This window comes from Emys orbicularis, chromosome 1, assembly GCF_028017835.1.
Source record: "Emys orbicularis isolate rEmyOrb1 chromosome 1, rEmyOrb1.hap1, whole genome shotgun sequence".
In the NCBI taxonomy this organism is placed as follows: Eukaryota; Metazoa; Chordata; order Testudines; family Emydidae; genus Emys; species Emys orbicularis.
In genome coordinates, this window is record NC_088683.1 from 320,549,294 (window position 1) to 320,570,730 (window position 21,437).

Here is a 21,437-nt window from a genome sequence, read left to right on the forward strand (position 1 = left end):
AATAGGGCAATTTTGACCATTGTGTGTCTATGGCAATCTAACTCCAGAAAGGAGTGACTTTGAACCTTTAAGTTCCCAGCATGTGTGTCATACTTTGGTGATTGACTAGCCCCTGTGACAGAAGGTATGGGAATCCTAAATTCTGAGTCAATGTCAGATTTTTGGAGCAGGGAAGAAATATGAAAGTGAATAGTGGTGCATTAATGTTAACTAACATATTTGGAAACACAGGCAGTAGCGGGAAATTATATATCATCTGATAGAGCAGGCTTCCACAGAAAACATTCCTTCGTATAAATCTTCTGCATAATTTAGCTACTTTCCTACTCAAATCAGAGAACAAACTGATCGTTTGGTATCCCCCCCAAGACTGCCGATTTCCTGAAACAATGAGTTCCCATTCCATGAGTGGGAATAAAGACTCTCTCAACTTGAACACGGAGGACTCTTGCTAGATAGATTACTCAGGCAGACTGAAAATACAGTTCTGCTTAGTGTAATAGAGCATCGGTGTCCACAACGGGTTTATTTTTCATCCTCCTTTCTTATGTTTACAGTGAATATGCTATTACTGAAGTACTGTCTGTTTGAATAATCACTTGGTGATCAATCATCTCATTTTGAACATAAGTTTGCCACCCAGTAGGGATGCCATTTCTTTCCTCCTGGAAGTCTAATTTCTTTAGTCAATCAACTGTTCAGTGTGGCTGTCCAGCTTTTCATGCGGACATCAGAGGCAACCAACACCCCACAACTGATGGCAATCCTCCTACCCCTGAAAGGAGGCTCAGAATTCTACAGGAAGATGACCAGGTAATGAGAGAAGCTGGAACCACTGATCTCAGTAAGAAATTAAGTGAAGCAGCAGACTCCTGGAACAGGGCCTGGCTCATGGAACAAGCTTAAATATTGAAGTCAACAGACTCAGAGCCTCCAGGATTTCCAGATTTCAGCTGAGTTAAAAGATGAGAGAGCACACAAGATCTGACTGGTTTGACCTTGCAGCGCTGAACAGGGCTCCCATATGAGGCAATGTTTGGACTCAGGAAACTGCTATTCTCCTTTATCAGAAAATGCAGGCAGACAAAAGCGTTAATAACTTTGGACACTATGTCTCAGGTAACCAGCTTAAAAGGCCAGATTTGAAATTACTTGAATCACAAGACTCCCTCACAGATACCACCACTACCAAACCTTTGTTTTGCCTATAACAGGCTGAAGGAAATCAAGACACTTACCTTTCTAGAAAGCTTACTGTGATATTCTATCTATTTAATCAAGTTTTGAATTCACCCTAGAGAAGCTGTATACTAGGAAGAATTGGGAATTAAGCTATGGCTCTTCAGGACAGACTCATGTTCCTTTCAAGTCTAAATAGTCTCTCTTGAATTAGAAGTGGTGACATCAAGGTCACTAGGAACTGATGATTCTTTAACAGTGCTATAGCAACTGCCTTATCAAGTCAACTTGCCATCTTTAGCTGAAGGGAAGCTATAAATCTTGCCAAAAACTGTGGAGAAAACACTCCGAATCCAGCTCATTTCAGGTCTCCAAGATCCACTTTCTCCAGATTCTCTCTCTTTTTGCCTTTTGGGTTTTTGTTTGTTTGTTTGTTTCTTAGAGAAATTACTTCTTTTCTCTAATTCCTTGGATTCTTCCAAATGTCTGAGTACAGGCCTTGTACAGACTAACAAATCATCAAATGGTACTTCGGTGTAATGCCTTTTTGCAAGGCAAGATCCAGACACTTTTTATGTGCCTGTCCAAATGAGGAGAAGAAAGGAGAATCACCACACAGAGCTATAGAACCAGTAACCTGAAGGGCAGGTCAGCCTTTCATCCCCACGCCCTTGCAAGAGACAGAACATTCTGAAGTCACATTGACAGAAACAGATGGAGTCTGCTCATCGTCATGAACAGAAGCCTAGGGCAACGAAGAATAAAAGCTGATCTGCTAGAAGCAGGAGACCCTTCTCTGTCTAACTCTATAGTACCAAAGGTTCAACTGTCTGACCCGAGAGAGGAGAGGAACCCAAATCCAGGAGAATCACTTACTGGACCTATGAATCCTTAGATAATTGCCCTGTTCATACCCTCTGAAGCACCTGGCATTGGCCCCTTCGGAAGACAGGATACAGCTATGCTGTTAGGTGTCAAGCAAAACACTGATTTTACAGAATTTTACATTAAGTTGTAGAAATAATATTTATTATTCAATGTTTATATGTAACACTTATCTACGAATAAATGTTTATTTTTTTCTATCATTGTCATATAAATTTTTAACAACTGTAACTAAATTGTCTGTCTTTGGAATAACCAAATGAATTTCCAACAACTTTCAGAAAGAAAACATAAAATGAACACTGTCAGGATAATTAATATACTTTTTTTTTTTACTCTTAAATAATTTAATGATAAAAAAAATAAGTTTTCAATGTTTGTGTACTTCCTTGTACTTTACTCATTTGGCCATCAGAAATAAATTGGTCAGTTTCAATTTCTAATTCTCCAGCCCGAATACATTCCTGCAAGATGTGGCTTTTAAATACTGGTATTTAAATCCAAACAAAATCTCTTTTTAACCCTATTTCATATTTTTTTAATTTTCCAAGTAGCTACAAAAAAACCTCCTCCTACCACAGACACACACACACTTTGCTATCTCATATATAGTCTGTCAGAATTTTATTTGGGTTTCCAAAAGATTTCACATCTGTCACTGAGAGTAAACATGGCAAATTTCAGCTCATAGGTAATAGGTTCTGGACATAAATTAATAGTGTGCCCCTTTAAGTAAAGCCATAAGGGATATACACACAAAATAATTCAAGAAGGAACTTAACTTACTTTGGGCTGTTTAATTAAGTCGACCAAGTCCTTTACCTGGTGTCGTAGCAGATTTTGACATTTCCACATTTCATTCAATGCTCTGAAGTGAAAAAAAAAATTAGTTGACAGAAGCTGCTACTCATTAACATGCCTGTAAACCTATAATATACCAAGTGACTTCAACTCCCATTGACTTCAATGAAACTTGAGGCGCTGAGCATTTTCCAGGGCTTGCTAAACTAGACACAAGTTCAAACTATAAATAAAATTGTTTCCCCTGTAGTATGACATTTAATTGCTTGTCTTTTATTTTGAAGGTTCTGCTAGTATACCTGTAGAGTTTAACTTCCGATTATTTCACCTTTAAAAAGGGGGTGCAAGTCATATGTCTCCTCTACAAAGAGTTCTTATTTGAAAAAGTCTGAGCTCAGTGTACTAAATACGTTGAAACATGGTAGGTTACAGCAGATAACACTTAAAAGTCCATTGGTTTAAAGCAGTATCTTTCTACCAGCTGCCTTTTTTTATTTGCAGGAGCAGCAATTTGACAAAGAAGAGACCAGACTGGACTTCAGCAAAAGCAGAATGAAGATTTTTTTGTCATTTGTTATTTTGCCCAAAATAAATACTGGAAAAGCAATTCTTTCTACTCTTAAGATAGCTATTTATTTATTTCACTGCAACAGTTTTAAGGACATCTATGCCACAATATTTCAACTTAAACCATGTAACAGTTCTTACAGTAATGCTAAAGAAAACATCTTTAAGCTTTTTTTTTTTTTAATTGTTCTTGACCAAGTTAAATACATGCTACAGCAATGCACCACTATTAAAAGATCATGACAAGTGTGGAGGCCTTAGCCAACAACTTACGCAGCCCTTAAAAGCTTTCATTCGGAAATAATTATGTTTCTGTCCCTTAGAGTGGCAAAAATAATCTACCAAATGTAAACCAAATAGAATATATATTTTTCATGAGTTTGCAGGCATAGAGCTCCACTGTTACTGTAATGCTCATAGCACTGTCAAACAGGAGCACAGTGAAATTAACAACACTCTTGGTCAGCTTCTGAACCCTGGAGGCATCAGTGAAACTATCAATAATCATGTCATGCTTCTGCTTGGGAGAGCGATGAACAGCAGCAGACGCAAGCTCTGCAGTTACCAAAAACAGGTGCTACGGGGAAAGGGTTGAACAACAGACTACTTTCTTCACTCTCCCCTTTGAGCAGCCAGGAGACTGAAGGCGGGGTAGAATAATGGAGACCAAGCTGCCAAATATGATCCAGAAACAGCACCCCTACTTCCCCATTTCCAGCAGCTATAAAGGATATGGTGCTCTTGCTTCTTACCAGGGATTTGCTCCTGGGCACATCTTTCATATCTATTTATAATTAGTGGGTTTAGTCATCTGGTTAGTAGGTGTTTCATAAATTTTTCAAGCCCTGAATTAATATATATATAAATAATATGACATTTTAGCACTATATGTTTATTGATAATTTATTAAAAGGATTTGTCCACTATGGCCTGAACCATCTACAGTTTTTCCAACATTTATGCAAAGCAGTGGTAATACTTTGTACTAATACAGTGCTTTACAAAGGAATATCATTTTTACAAATGAAGCAGCTCTGGCACAAAGATGTTAGATGACTTGCCTAAGATCACTTAGTTGGAGGCAGAGACTGGTCTAGAACCCAGGCCTCCTAATTCCCCATCTAGTGCTGACTCCCAAGACAGACCTATGCAGCTCCACCCAGGTTTATTAGGATCTCTATATTAATTATTCTCTATAAAGTAAACCTGTCACACCTCTTAGTGCTGCAAAGGTAAAATATATTCAAGTTCACATTTATTATAGGAAACATACTTCACAGCATTTGAGTCCAGTGTTGCATAAAGGTAATATAAACATTTCATTCGTTCATTTGTTTCCAAATTGTGAGGGACCATATATTGAGCAAAGATGCGTTCAACAAGCAATCTGAAAGAGAATATTAAGAAGGAATTTTAGCTATAAAGCAGCAAGGTGGTTCTAAATTCAAATTACTAAAACATTCATTTAAAAATTCTCAGAACAACAGAATCAGTGGTAGGTTTACACAAGAAGATGGATGCTGTTGAGAAATCTGAAAGCAAGCCACTCCCATTAATGGTCTCAAGTAGAACTTGATCACAACAGAGCTAAAAGTTATAATAACCCTACTATCAGAGTCTGACACAAAAAAGACTATGCTTACTAGACTCACGTGTATTGGAATTTGGGTATGAATCAAAGTATGTAGAGATTATTTTAGATTAGAAAACTGGAATTAGTAGACTTTTTCCAAGTGAGGGAGTTTAGAGTATGAAAGCTTTTACCTCATGGGTAAAGTCCTTTTAGGGTCATCTGACATTGCATGTGTTTGATTCTACTGTATTTATTTTTAAAGTTTATATGTCTCTACAGATTTGTTGATATGTGCAATGCATAAATCAAAAGAATAAATTAATAAAGCAAACAACTTTTTGAACACTAACATGGGCTGAGTAAGAAACAGAAAAAAAACTAGAGTAATTCTACTCCATTGAAGCAATACTTCTGAGTTTAAAAAAAATGGAACACAACTTGGCAGTGTCCATTTAAGAACACAAGTTGACCTATAAAATAAATATTTATTTATTTATTTATTTATATATTTTTTCCTTTTATCGTCATTTAACAATCAGAAAATAAATACAAGTTAGAAAGCTAGGCAACCTGTATATAACAAGTCTCTAATCTTCAAAACCTAGTAAACTGACCTACCGGTCATCAATACTGTTTTGATAATATATATGCAGCAGTTTGTCCTTGATCCATGAAATTTGTTTTGCAGCTTCTTTCCCCGCTTCTGACTGTAATGAATATTTCTTGTATATCTGGGCAAGTCCCATCATAGCTTCTTTTCTCACTCTCCACTAAAAAATAATATCGCAGTTTTAAAACTCAAAATAAACAATTTTTAAAAATTATGTTAAAAGAAAAAATCTCTCGGCAAATAAATATTTCCTTTTTCCTTAAAAAACCAAAATAGCGATTCTAACTTGTTTAAAAAAAAATGTTTACTGCATTATTAAATTTACTTAAAAAAATTTATATTTATCATTATATCTGCAACTACCAACATTTTCATCACCATTCATAGCTAGCATGTGAATAAAACTAATATCTGAGTAAGCAGCAAACCCTCTGGACTTTAATGGGTAATATTTCTAATATCAAAATATTTTTTTCTTCAGGGAACTATACTGAATACCTACCATTATTTTATGGCTGCATAGGGGGAAAGCGTGTCACCAAATGAGAAAAATAAAATCAGAAAATGACAATGTGATTGGTAAAGTTTGCCCTCAGCTTGCTTGCTGTTAATGTTATTTAGAATACATGAAAACAGTTTTAAAGTTTACTGGATAATGAAATATGGTTAACTGGAATTTCAAAAATGCACAAGTTTGGAAATTAGTGAATTTGCTCAGTCTTCCAAGGTTCTAATTAAAAGTGAGCAACTTGACAGGCTGAGGATGATTGAATATTTTTCACTTTAATCCACAATAAATTTTGAATTCTGTGTTCCATATTTTTCAAAAAAATATTTCAATATCTTGGAAGGATTTCATTTTTATTTACAAATACTAATATAACAAAGACAACAAATGATACAGAAAATTCCATTAAAATAGTTATAAGACCTACACTGAACACAATCCACAGTACTACAATGCACGACTATGGTTTGATTTTTGTTCTCTAGGTATGAGCTGGCAGGGACAGAGCACTATGGAAACAGGACATTCAGGCCCTAGGACAAGAGAATGCCTCATTGTTTAGCAGTGACTATTCCAGCTAAGTATAAAGGACCACCAATAATTTCTCCAAAGGGAATCCTGCCAAGTTTTCCTCAGCTGGAAGGATAATGATTACACAATGGTAACGTGATGTTTAAAATGGGATATTTCTCAGGGCTGAATGAGTGACACCCATTCTCCCATGCCCTAGGACAGGAGTGGCCAACCTGTGGCTCCGGAGCCACATGCGGCTCTTCAGAAGTTAATATGCGGCCCCTTGTATAAGCACCACTCCGGGGCCAGAGCTACAGGTGCCAACTTGCCAATGTGCTAGGGGGTGCTCACTGTTCAACCCCTGGCTCTGCCACGGGCCCTGCCCCCACTCCACCCCTTCCCGCTCCCTCCCCTGAGCCTGCAGTGCCCTCACTTCTCCCTCTCCCCAGAGCCTCCTGCATGCCACAAAACAGCTGATAGGGAGGTGCAGGGACGGAGGGGAAGGTGCTGATTGGCAGGGCTGCTGGTGGGTGGGAGGCGCTGGGAGTGGGGGGAGCGGATATGGGGCTGCTGACATATTAATGTGGCTCTTTGGCAATGTACATTGGTAAATTTTGGCTCCTTCTCCGGTTCAGTTGGCCACCCCTGCCCTAAGAGGAGGAGAAGAAAGTGGACTAAAGTGAACACTCTATTATGCTATGATGCAATACTCCAAAGAATGCAGTTTGTCTACCTGTCTTTGACAAAGACATATACGATGGTGTTACCAGATATTTCACCAATAATCTTTCAATGACAAGTTATTTTTCTCTTCGGTTTTAACATTTTTTTACCATTAGACTTCAAAATACTTGAAAAACTGAAAATTTGAGATGAATAAACTTTAAACTATCAACAGCAAATGTTTTTGTATTTAATAGTTTTTATAATCTGTTCAAATGAAAGTTTTTAATTCGGGTGTTTTTAAAAAAGAAGGTTATTTCTTATCTAAAAACGGAACGCTAAATTTATTACAAGATATTTGAGACTAACACAATCATTATTAGAACTAATCTACGTCTTACCCGTTTGTCCAGTGTTCTCTCTCTCACAAAATTAAGTAGGTGATCATTTACAAGCAAAAGATCTTTTTTAGCAGCAGTAACTATGGATACAATAACATCATGCCTAATGGCTTCTTCAGGGTCATGTGACCTTACTTTAAGGTATTCTGAAAGAAAAATACTATCATTAAAATGAAATATTTATGCAGCTTTAACTGTGTTTAATTCCCTAGAGACTACTTAAAGAAATAGGACTAAAGTCAGCCACATTTTACACTATTTCAAACATCAAGTATAAAGTCACTGAATTCTTCATAAAATTAGATTAGCAAACTTTTGTTACTTAGAGTACAGTTTATCTAACAATTATTCCACTATTAGTCTCTCAGCTCCCATCTATAATTAGAAGTTTTTTATTTTTGTTAATAGTTAATTCATTCAGATGTAGAGATTAAGTTTTTCTTTCCCAGACTACTTCATGGTATCCCTAACTGGTAACTATTTCCTCTGCCTGATCACCAATATTTTAAAAACAATACAAGGGGGGGGAAAAGCTCAGAATCAGTAATAAAATACATAACCTTTTTGCCAGTAGAGTAATTTAATCAAAATTGTACAAAACTGATAGGTGACGAGAAGTCATTGCATCTTGATCACTGTTCAACTCATTTTTCTTTGATCACTGATCATCGCAAACAACCACCATTAATACTACTGGCAGCAAGCCGTGGTGCCACAGACAATGTCCAGAAATAATGAAGTCCTGACTTGCATTTAAAGAGGCTTTGAAATTTGAAAGCTATACCTACCAGGGTGTGTGGTTTTGCCTTTTTATTATTATTATTATTATTATTAAAGTATAATTTGGCTAAAGTGATATTTTCTAAAAGAATTCACCTAGAGGACACAGTAATGAAAACAGTTTTAAAGTTTACTGACACAGTATTCAAAAAAAGTTCTCATCCACAGTTATAAAGGTTGGAACTTAAATATATTTTTCAATGACACAAACGTAATTCCGTGGGAAAAAAAGCAATACAAATCCACTATTCTCCTCCATATCTCAAAGTGTTCCACAGTGTAAGCCAGAAAGTCTAGTACCAGACATGAAAGCAGGCAAAAGTCAACTCAACCACACTTCCAGGACAACAGAAGGAATACAATTAACCTTTTGTTTAGTAAAAGATTGAAAATAATGCGCTGACATTTTAGGTGAAAGATTTCCTCAGCTATATTTGTGTTATTTTGCTCTGCTTATCTGAAACACTTCATACTATATTCTGTGAAGATCATGGAGGCAGTGGTGATTAGGTAGTTATTAATTGCTGAAAATACAAGAATAATCTGGTCCAAAATCTTAAATTCATCTTTGCTCATATTTAGCAGCTTTTCCATTTTTCATTCACTGTAAAAATCTACTTAACCAGCACATTTCAAAACTGCATTTTTCACAAATGTTGCAAAGCCACAATAGTAACCAGATACCTAATTCTGCTATTACCCTTGAAAACAAGATAAAAAATCCTGAAGAATATTAATAATAATAAAAAAACTGGTACCTGTTAAATCTTTTGCTAGATCTGGATGGTTCATAAGGCAGTGGCTAGCAAATTTCACACATTCAAGCCGGATAGGTACATGGATATCATTAAACCTGTTTTAGGAACAAACACTGTATTTAATAAATCAAGATGTATGTGTAACTCAACATTATTTTATTTCATTTCCATCAAAGCACTGTGCCTATTTCTATATACAAAGCACTGAAATAGTGATAGTCCAAGACTTATCTTAAACTCAGAGAGACACTCTCTCACATTTTCACTTAAGAGTAACACCTTCCCACTTCCTGTCCTCTTGTATCATGCAACCTTGTATACATACAATTAAGTTCTATGTCTCTGATTCTATTTCTAAGGCCTGCAGATTCAGTTGATGAACTGATAACTAGGATTAGACTAGAAGGTTTTGGGAAATAGGACAAAGTGTTCCAGGAACCACTATCTGCTTTTACATTTAGCTAGGCAGCATGAAGCAACCTAACTTAAGTGAACACAAAATAGATGTAGCTGCTTTCTAGCCCTTTTTTCTTTTCCAACTATGTCTATGCTTCTCATGTATGGATGCATGAATAAAATAGATGTCCTTAATTTTACATTGATAATTTGATTGGTCTTGCAAAGTCTCATTTAAAAAGGAAACTTGGAAATATTTCCTATATAAACACAGTTAATTTATTTGCCCTTTACTAATGGAAATATCTTCCCCTAATGAACACGAAAAACTCCCACAAACACAAATGACAGTTACTTATGGGTAGCAGACATTGGTTTAAAAAAAATAGATGGTCCACTGTCAATCATTTCCATAAATATCAAGTATTTAAATAGTAATATGAAGAATCACGAGTTTCACTAAAAAAAATTAGTTTCCTAAATTGTCAATCCCAAACAACCTATTTCTCTTTGAACTGAATAATGTAAGGCAACATTAATAGGCTTCTATATGCATCAAATGTAACCTAAAAGGAATCTGTTTAAAGACGGACCACTTTAAAAGTACAGACGCTCCCCAAGTTACGTAAACCAGACATACGCAAATCCAAGCTTACGGAAAAAGATCCGTAAGCTAGAAATAGGAGAGTTGGGGGGTTTTTTTTGTTTGTTTGTTTTTTGGTGTAATGGTCGGAGATATGTTTCTGATTTAGGCAAAATTCAAGTTAGGCAAGGCGTTCTGGAATGGAACACTTGCGTAAGTCAGGAAGCGTCTGTAGATAAAACTTTAAAAAAAAAAACAGTCTCGACAGAAGTGTCTGAACATTTGAAAATACAAAATCTAGTCTTGTTTGATTTTGATTGGCATTGTCCTATAGAACTATCCAACTTTAAATTACTACTTTGTAATATGATCAAATACAAATTTATTACAAGATACTATACAAAAGGAAATCTTTTGAAAAAGATCAAATGCCTTTTACAAAAGGAATTCTCTGGAAAAAAAAAATCAAATCTTTAAATTTTCAAAATCTCTAAACTAAAATTATCTAAATTAAATAAATTTAAATTTCCAAATCTTTAAAAATATAAATTCAAGATTGTGACAACACAGCTCAAATGTCAATTAACAGCATATATGAAGAACTTTTGATACAATAAAGATGACATTTGAATGAAATAAAGCTATACAATAAAAAGATTCAGCACATAATTTAGAAAATAGAAATATAAAATTACACTATATTTTAATGAAAATGGATTTATACAAGGATTTATTACAAAATGTAAATTTACTGGTTACTTATTTTTTCAAATGTTTAAAAGATTCAATAAAACAAATATTGAGTCTTCAAATTTGTAACCTTCTTAAAACAGCCACTGTGATTAGGTGATGACAGAGAAATAACACATCTTCATTACTATTTTACTTTACAATGAAGTATTTTTTGCTAGGCCCAATTAGCATCTAATATTTTTTAAAATATAGTATGAAAATATGTTTGATAGTGTCTTCAAAAACAATTTCAGGCAAAAACACTTCTACATTTAAATTTTCTAAAATTTTTATCGGTAGAAAATTTCCCTGAATACTGATATTTTATTTTAGTATGATGTAATATTATTTGCAGTATAAACTATTGCCCACTTGCATTAATTTACAGGGATTGGCACTGACCCAACATCAGGTACGCTTTCACTACAGTCTTTATACCAATATTTTTAAACACAGCAATTATTATTCAGTAAGATACAATGTAGTATAAGCATACAGTATATAAAGTCTCAGGATCTCTTAAATATAGTCTGATACTACCAATGCCATCTGATGTTATTTTAAAAGTTATAAACTCATTCATAGTTTTATATATAATAAATATATAATATTTACAATATTAAAATTATATAAGTAAAGGAACAGGCTGGTTTATAATTATTAGCTCTATAGAATCACAGATGTAATATCTTTAATATTATCTGTGTCATATTTCAGAGCAAGCAGTAGAATAGAATTCTTACTTATCCATAGATTATACTTATTTTAAATAAAGGAAATTTGTAAAATGTTGAATTATACTTCATTGTTTATCCCTGTGGGAAGGGAACTAAAACAGTGTATACCTCCCCAAGTAGCACTGCCAAAGTGGTTTGTTTTGAGATGCCAACTCTGAATCCTTTGCCCCAAACATTTTTGCTAGTAGTTTTACAACCTGCAGGCGTTCTTCATTGTCATTGCTCTGGAAAATGAACACATTTTTCAAAAATAAAAACTGTATAAATGACTTTTACATATTTATCTTACATTACATACATTTATCTTCAGACAAATTAAAATGCAGATTAAAATATACAGTTCTGGTATAAAGCAATCTGTGTTTCAGAGAGATAAAAGACTATTAATCATGGAGATGAAGAAATTAGTATTGAAATTAAGGAAGTTCAAATAAAGATGCAATGTAGAGTGCCCCAATAATACAAACCTGTTGAAAGAATACCAGGCTTATGTACATTATTTCAACCCTCATTAACAGTTTGCTAATATTTTTTATCTGTATTTGTTAAAAACAGTAAAAGAGTTAGGCATACTTATACAACCAAACTTAGGCAGATAATGAATGAGATAAAATGCAACATTAAAACACAATTTAGAATACTGTCTGCAACTATAATATAAAAATGTTCTGCATATCTCCTACTGTTGATATAATGAGAACCTTAGCAAGGAGTAAGGTTCACTGCCCCTAAGATTTTATGGAGTCGTCACTGAAAGCTCTTCAGCATAATTTTCAAAAGAAACTAGTGATATAATGCCTCAAATTTTTGGGTGCCCAACTTGAGACATCTTGAGGCCTCATGTTCAGAAAATAATGAGCAACGAACTTTAAAAAAAAAAACAGGCCGCTTTAAAATGATATCTCAAAACTTGGGTCTCCCAAATTGAGGCACCCAAACACACTGGTTACTTTTGAAAATTTAGGCTTTCATAATTCAACACTTCCCAAAACTACACCACTTCCTAAAACTATGCTTTTAGTTGGAAATTAAATGTGCTCCTACACAGTTCAAAATTATATTCTCGCTAAATATTCTAGTACTAATTTTCATTTCCACCTGCTTGAAGTACAGAACATATCCTTTAAGTTGAAAATATAGAACATCTGTAGAGATGTTGTCACATTTGTTAGCTTTCCATACGTTTGTAATTCACCACACAATTACATGCATATTTTTGCATAAAATAAGAAAACATGAAAAAGTTCTCCCATGGCTACACTCGCAGTTTAATGCTGCTTCTTTCTCCTCCACAGTCATTAGCTGGGCACTCCTGGCTCCTCCCACTCTCCAGTCTCCTTCCTGCTGGTATAATACAAGGGAACTGTTGAGGCAAGAAGGTACTGTTCCACTCTCATAGACATCCCTACCATATCGGTCCAACCGTTTGCCTCCTTTGGAGTTAGCTTCTATCATCAAGAAATGAGGGCAAGGTGGTCTTCGTTAACATTGCCTAATCTGACTTGGTGCCTTGCTGTGGCTGGTTCAATACATTCTACATACCAACGGTTACTGTGTGGGGAAAGCACAGAAAGCTGGGCTTGCCCCAACTTGAATGGTGTCTCCTACTTCCAGCAATACCATTTTAAAGGAGTTCTGGCCACTATCAAATGTCCCAATCTGTTGGTAGGCACTACTACACTCTCCAGCAGTGGCCACTAATGTCACCCCCAGCTACTCAGGAACAGGTTGAAAATGTTCGTTATACATTTATTTTCACAGAATTTTCAAAATCTGAAAATATTTCACATATTTACAGTGAACATGCTCAGTTCTGCAATGTAACCATACTTTAAGAAATAGCCATATCCAAAATATGTTGCTCATATAAATACTGGGCATTTCACATGAGAATGGAGACAACCCTTAGCTTGAATACCGTATTTATCTGGTAACAGAACAATTAAATATATTTTACTTCTAAAATTAACCAATAAATTCCCTGGTTATGATTCTGCTTTAGTATTAGCAAGAACTGGCAACAACAGTATGATTTTATTCTGTTACAACTGTGTATTTATCTGTCCATTTTTTCAGATGAGTGTTCCAGTTCCAAATTTGTCATTCTATTATGTGGTAATAAGGCAGATGGTGGCAATATTTTCAAGAAAACTATTTTTCAGTTTCTGCTCTTTTAATCAGTTTATAGGATTATTTGTCTGTCATTGGCTTCAACAAGTGCCAGGACTACAGCATCTTTTCCAAACTCATGCCAAGAATTTGTCTACTTGTGCGATTTCCTGCCTAACCACCTGGACAAAACAAACAAAAATCCAAAGGTCTGCACAGACTAGTACTATGTGCTACTTACAATTTATCTATTCTTATGTGTATATCTACTTTCCTTACAGGGAGAAAAGTCATGCATACCACCATACACTGAAACATCACTCCTGATTATGCCATATAAATTTCAGAATCTGACTGACACTGGCAAGCCAGATGCCAGTTCTTACCAGGACTGGAGGCATTAGCTAAGGCTTTGTCTTCACTACCCGCCGATCCGGCGGGTAGCAATCGGTCTATCGGGGATCGACTTACCGCGTCTAGTGAAGACGCGGTAAAATCGATCCCTGATCGCTCTGCCGTCGACTCCGGAAATCCACCTCGGCAAGAGGCGGCAGCGGAGTCGGCGGCAGCGCGGCAGCGGTCGACTTTCCCGCGTCCTCACCGCCAGGTAAGCCGACCTAAAATACGCAACTTCAGCTACGGTATTCACGTAGCTGAAGTTGCGTATCTTAGGTCGGACCCCCGCTGTAGTGTAGACCTAGCCTCAGAACTAACAAATTCATATTCGGAGACCAGACCAGCTCAGCTGTATGTTAGTTTTACTCAAAACAGGTATTAGTCTTATAAGAATGTATTTAGTGTTTAGACTATATGAAATGCCTGTAAGTTGCTACATGCTTTAGTCCCACATTTAATGTCAGTATTCCATGCTATAAGAAAATATGTACGTTTTGCTTTATAACTTTGAAAATGTTTGCTACTAACTTGTAAACTGAGGTACAGGAATCCCCCCCCCCCCCCACCCCATCCAGAAAGGCTATCAAAATCAAATGGGCCATCAAGGAACATCACAATACAAAGAATTGATTAATGGCCCTATTGCACCTTGGAAATGCTACATGCAAGGAAGCTCCTCCCGTGGGCTTGGAAGCTAAGTGAAGGAAATAAAACAAAGGCTATGGTTACAGTTGAGAACTTACAGTGGAACAGCTGTAACCAATACAGCTATGCCACTGTAAGCTCTCTAGTGTAGCTGCTCTAAGGCTATGTCTACACTATCACTTTTGTCAGTGTAAAAAACAGTTACTCACCTTCTCGTAACTGTTGTTCTTCAAGATGTGTTGTTCATGTCCATTCCAATCAGGTGTGTGTGCACGCGCACGTGCACAGTAGTCAGCCTGGGCGGCCCCTGGAGTCGCGCCTTCATGGGGCCCAATATAGAGCCACCCCCTCAATTCCTTCTTGCCAGCTACTCCGACAGAGAGTGGGTATTGGAATGGACATGAACAACACATCTCGAAGAACAGTTAGGGTTACTCACCTTCTTGTTCTTTCTTCGAGTGCTTGTTCATGTGGATTCCAATCAGGTGACTCACAAGCCCAAATTCAAGAGGCGGGGTCGGACTCATTCACTGACTGGAGCACTGCTTCTCCAAAGGCCACATCGTCTCTGGCCTGCTGAGTAATCGCATAGTGCATGGTGAAAGTGGGGATAGAGGACCACATCGCTGCTCTGCAAAATTTTCTGAACCTGTGCCAGGAACACTGTTGACAAAGCCTGCGCCCTGGTGGGCTGCGCAGCGATCGGGGGTGCGGGAACTCCCTCCAGATTGTAGCATTCCCGGATGCAGGATGTGATCCATGACAAAATGCATTGTGATGACACAGGCAGACCTTTCATTCTGTCTGCCATTGCCATGAATTCATTCTGGGCCAATTTTCTGAACGGCTTCGTTCTCTCAATATAAAAGGCTAGCGCACTGTGGACATCCAGAGGGGAGTGTCTGCTCCCTGCCACTGGAATGCGGCTTAGGTAGAATACCAGGAGAAAGGTGTCCTGTTTGATGTGAAACTGCAACACCACCTTTAGAAGGAAAGGAGGATGAGGTCTGAGCTGCACCTTGTCCTTATAGAACACAGTATAAGAGGACTTTGATGTTAGGGCCCTGAATTCAGACACCCTGCTGGCCGAGGTTATCACCACCAGGAATGCCATATTCCAAGAGAGATAGAGGGAGCACATTGCCAAGGACTCGAAGGGTGGTCCCATTAGTCTAGAAAGGACCAGGTTGAGGTCCCAGGCTGGGACAGGCTGTCGGACGTGAGGATATAGCCTGTCGAGTCCTTTTAAAAACCGGCTGACCATAGGGTTAGCAAACACCGAGCGGCCCCCCTTAACTGGGTGAAAGGCCTAGATGGTGGCTAAATGCAGCCTTATTGAGGACAATAAAAGCCCCTGCTGCTTCAGACTGAGAAGGTAGTCCAGAATAAGCGGCACCGGGGCCAGCGTCGGGGACGAATGGTGCTGCGCCGACCAGATTGAAAACGTCTTCCACTTGGCAACGTAGGTGGCTCTCGTGGAAGGTTTTTTGCTGCCAAGGAGGACGTGTCTAACCTGTTCTGAACAGGACAGCTCCATCAGGTTCACCCATGGAGCTTCCACGCCATGAGGTGAAGTAAATCGAAGTTCAGATGTTGAAGATGACCATGATCTTGCGTCAGAAGGTCCAGGAAGAGCGGCAGGGTGACTGGGGCTTCCACGGACATGTCTAGGAGAGATGTGTACCAGTGAGGTTAGGCCCATGCTGGAGCTATCAATATAACCTGAGAGCTCGTTCCCTCCGGCTCTTGAGGAGCACCTTGTGAACAAGTGGTATGGGCGCAAAGACATATAGGAGACAATCTCCCCAGTGGAGGAGGAACACGTCCGCTCTGGAGCCCAGGCTGTGGTTTTGGAGGGAGCAGAACTGTTGGCACTTCCTGTTGTGTCGCATGGCGAATAGGTCTATCTGGGGAAAGCCCCACCTGTGGAAGATTGAAATCGCGACATCCGGACGAACGGACCACTCATGGCTGTGAAATGACCTACTGAGGTGACCTGCCAGTTCGTTCTGTTCCCCGGGGAGGTGCGACGCTTGCAGGTGTATTTAATGTTCTACACAGAAGTCCCACAGCATGAGGGCTTCCTGGCACAGCGGAGAGGAGTGTGCGCCCCAGCTTGTTGATGTAGAACATTGAAGTGGTGGTGTCCGTCATGACTGATACACATTGTCCCACTAAGTATGCCCAGAAGGCCTGGCACACCAGGTGCACCACTCTCAGCTCTCTGACGATGTGGAGAGCCAGACCTGGCTGCGGAGTGGCGAAGGGGACCCCCTGAGCATACCTCCTGAGAGTTGAACCACCACAGGTGGGAGTCGAGGACCGGGCGAGATAGGGTTACTATCCTGTCCAGGCTGTCTCTGGCCGGGCAGTATACTGACGCCAGCCACGACTGAAGAGGTCGTAGTCTGAGCCTGGCATGCTGCACCGCATAGGTACAAGCCGCCATGTGTCCCAGAAGCTTCAGGCAGTTTCTTGCTGTTGTGGTGGGAAACCGTCTGAGGCCTCGAATGTTATCGGTGAGGCCCTGAAACCTCCCTTGCAGCAGGTATGCCCTGGCCTGGGTCAAGTCCAATATTGCTCCTATAAACTCTATCCTCTGGACGGGGGACAGAGTGCACTTTGCTTCATTTAAAAACGAGACCCAGGTTGACGAAGGTGGCTCTGATAAACTTGACCTGAGCCTCCACTTGGGTCTTGGAGCGAAGCCAGTTTTCGAGGTAAGGAAACACGTGAACATGGTGCCTACGCAGAAACATGGCGACGACTGCCATGCACTTGGTGAAAACTCAAGGTGCTGCTGACAGGACTAACGGGAGGACTGTGAATTGATAGTGGGTGTTGTTCACCACGAACCTGAGGTACTTCCTGCGGGGCTGAGTAATCGCAATATGAAAGTACGCGTCCTTCAAGTTGAGGGCAGCATACCAGTCTGCTGGATCCAATGAGGGAATGATGGAGGCCAAAAGAGACCATGTGGAACTTGATTTTCTTTATAAACTTGTTGAGTTCCCACAGGTCCAGGATGGGCCTGAGGCTGCCTTTGGCTTTTGGTATTAGGAAATACTGGGAATAAAAGCCCTCAGCCCTGTGCTCCTGAGGAACCTCCTCCACTGCCCCTAAAGATAGGAACAACTGCATCTCTTGGATAAGGAGTTGCTTGTGAGAAGGGTACCTGAAAAGGGATGGGGAAGGGGGGTGGAAGGGCTGGAGGGCACAGAATTGGATGGAGTATCCCCTCTCTACCGTGCCGAGCACCCATCAGTCTGAGGTTACACGGGACTATGCACAGTAGAAAGGGGATAGTCGGGCCGAGAAGGTAAGGCGGGGTGGATCCATTACCAGGTGTGGTACACTGTCCTTGACCATGACTTCAAAAGGCATGCTTGGGGCCCGAAGACAGCTTCGGTTGTCCCAAGCTCTGGCCAGAAAGTTGACGTGGCCTTCTACTGCCACTTCTGTTACGCCTTCTGAAGCCATCTTGGCAGTTCTGCTGACCGAACTTCTGGGTAGGCTGGGTCTCCGCTGATTGGAGGGCATACAGAGGCCCAGGGACCTGAGGGTGGCTCTGGAGTCCGTCAGGCTATTTAGCCTTTTGTCTGTTTTCTCAGAAAATAGTCTCACCCTCGAAAGGCAGGTCCTGTATCGTTTGTTGGACTTCAAAGGGGAGACCCGATACCTGGAGCCATGAGCCCCTTCTCATGGCTACACCCTGGAGATCAACCTCCCCTCCTCGACCAAAGCCGAGAACTCGGTCCAGGAGTCCGAGGGGAGCAACTCCGTAAACTTAGCCACTACTGAGCAAGTATTGTAGGCGTACCTACTGACGATGGCCTATTGGTTGGAAATGCGGAGTTGTAGTCCCACTGTGGAGTATATCCTCCGCCCGAATAGGTCAAGCTTTTTTGCGTCCCTATTCTTGGGGAAAGGGCCTTGAAAACCCTGCCTTTTTCTCTCTGGTTTGCAGCGTACAGACCGTCAGCTTGTGTGTGGGTGTATAAGTGTTCATAGCTCTTGGAGGGCACAACGTACCGCCACTCATTGCGCCTGGTGGTAGGGAGGCCGGGATCTGCCACAGGGTCTTGGTCGTGTCCATGATGGTTTTAATTAGCGGTAGGCTATACAGGAAGGGCCCGAAGGGGCCAGAATAGGGTCTGCATCGTCCGTAACTTCTTCTGCCTTAATACCCAGACCCTGTGCAACCTGGCGCAGCAACTGCTGCAACACCCTGGAGTCTTCCAGGACAGGGGCAATGGTAGCGTCCGTGCGCACCTCATCCGGGGAAGATGAGGACGAAGCCACTAAGGGAGGTGGTTGTTCCCTTCCATCCCCGCCAGAGGGATCACGTGAGCCGGTGGGGATAGTGATGGGCTGGGGCTCGCTGGTCTTGGTGCTGAAAAGAGTGCCGGCATTGATGTCGCACCCCATGTTGGTGCTGGAGGCACTCTCAGGTGGTGTGTCTGCACCGTGGTGGTCATAGACTTTGGCGCAGGCAGTGTCAATGATGGCATCAGTGCCACTGCCGTTGCAGGAGCTGCAGTCAGTGCCGAGGGCGCTGTTGGCATCATGACTTGAGCCACTGACACCTTTGGTGCCAAGGGAACTGACAAAGGGGGCACCGCCGTTGGTGCAGACAACGGCAATGTTGATGCAGATGCCGGCATCGATGCCGGAGGTAGCTGCTCGGCCGCTGGACGTGGTGGGACAAAGGTAGCAGACACAACTGAAGCGGCACCCGAGCGAGAGCGTTGGCTCCAACCCTGGGCTTGGTGGAAAGCCCATGGAGTCCAGAAGGGTCACTGAGCTGGGTTCTGCCATTGAGGGGCCCATTGCCTCAGTCGGCACCTCCTATGGTGCCTGAAGGATGACCTTCTGCTCCTACTATAGTCAGAGTGGTACGAGTCCAACTCCAACTCAGAAGCCTCGGAATATAAGGACTAAGGCAGCACTACACCGCTTGACGTGGACAAATTAGATGTCTTTAAGTAACCAGGGCCTGATGAAATGCATGCTAGAATACACAAGAAGCTGACTGAGGAGATATCTGAGCCATTAGCGATTATCTTTGAAAAGTCATGGAAGACGGGTAAGATTCCAGAAGACTGGAAAAGGGCAAATATAGTGCCAATCAATAAAAAGGGAAATAAGGACAACCTGGAGAATTACAGACCAGTCAGCTTAATTTCTGTACCGGGAAAGATAATGGAGCAAATAATTAAGCAATCAGTTTGCAGACACATAGAAGATAATAAGGTGATAAATAACAGTCAACATGGATTTGTCAAGAACAAATCGTGTCAAACCAACCTGATAGCTTTCTTTGACAGAGTAACAAGCCTTGTGGATGGGGGGAGGAAGCAGTAGACAAGGTATATCTTGATTTTAGTAAAGCTTTTGATACTGTCTCGCATGACCTTCTCAAACAAAATAGGGAAATGCAACCTAGGTGGAGCTACTATAGGATGGGTGCAAAACTGGTTGGAAAATCATTCCCAGAGACTAGTTATCAGTGGTTCACAGTCATGCTGGAAGGGCATAACGAGGGGTCCTACAGGGATCAGTTCTGGGTCTGGTTCTGCTCAATATCTTCATCAGTGATTTAGATAATGGCAGAGAGTACACTTATAAAGTTTGTGGAAAATACCAAGCTGGGAGGAGTTGCAAGTGCTTTGGAGAATAGGATTAAAATTCAAAATGATCTGGACAAACTGGAGAAATGGTCTGAAGAAACAGAATGAAATTCAATAAGGACAAATGCAAAGTACTCCACTTAGGAAGGAGCAATCACTTGCACACATACAAAATGGGAAATGACTGCCTCGGAAGAGGTACTGCAGAAAGGGACCTGGGGGTCATAGTGGACCACCAACTAAATATGAGTCAACAGTCTAACACTGTTGCAAAAAAAGTGAACATCATTCTGGGATGTATTAGCAGGACTGTTGCAAGCAAGACATGAGAAGTAATTCTTCCGCTCTACTCCGCACTGGATTAGGCCTCAACTGGAGTATTGTGTCCAGTTCTGGGTGCCACATTTCAGGAAAGATGTGGACAAATTAGAGGAAGTCCAGAGAAGAGCAACAAAAATGATTAAAGGTCTAGAAAACATGACCTCTGAGGGAAGATTGAAAAAATTGGGTTTGTTTACTCTGGGAAAGAGAAGACTGAGGGGACACGATAATAGTTTTCAAGTACATAAAAGGTTATTACTAGGAGGAGGGAGAAGAATTGTTCTTCTTAACCTCTTAGGATAGGACAAGAAGCAATGAGCTTAAATTGCAGCAAAGGACATTTAGGTTGGACATCTGGAAAAACTTCTTAACTGTCAGGGTGGTTAAACACTAGAATAAATTGCCTAGGGAGGTTGTGGAATCTCCATCATTGGAGATTTTTATGAGCAGGTTAGACAAACACCTGTTGGGGATGGTGTAGATAATACTTAGTCCTGCCTTGAGTGCAGGGGACTGGACTAGATGACCTCTCGAGGTCACTTCCAGTGCTATGATTCTATGATGCTAACTGAGTTTGGCCCATCACACTTGCTGAAGCACAAGGATTCCCAAAAAATATCAGAACCACCTGTGAAACAGACTCAAAACTG

The 21,437-nt window shown here is 40.2% G+C and overlaps 1 protein-coding gene across 1 annotated transcript in view; it reads right to left on the reverse strand.

Annotated features, from left to right (window-relative positions):
- The window catches only part of PDS5B (PDS5 cohesin associated factor B), a 252,523-nt gene that overhangs the window by 109,040 nt on the left and 122,046 nt on the right, over positions 1 to 21,437 (reverse strand). Inside the window, exons 9-14 of the mRNA XM_065403763.1 lie at positions 11,795 to 11,910; positions 9,239 to 9,333; positions 7,701 to 7,846; positions 5,624 to 5,775; positions 4,706 to 4,819; positions 2,851 to 2,932 (exon numbers count right to left, since the gene is read on the reverse strand). Coding sequence (XP_065259835.1) covers positions 2,851 to 2,932; positions 4,706 to 4,819; positions 5,624 to 5,775; positions 7,701 to 7,846; positions 9,239 to 9,333; positions 11,795 to 11,910 — 705 coding nt within the window. The remainder of the gene's footprint in view (positions 1 to 2,850; positions 2,933 to 4,705; positions 4,820 to 5,623; positions 5,776 to 7,700; positions 7,847 to 9,238; positions 9,334 to 11,794; positions 11,911 to 21,437) is intronic.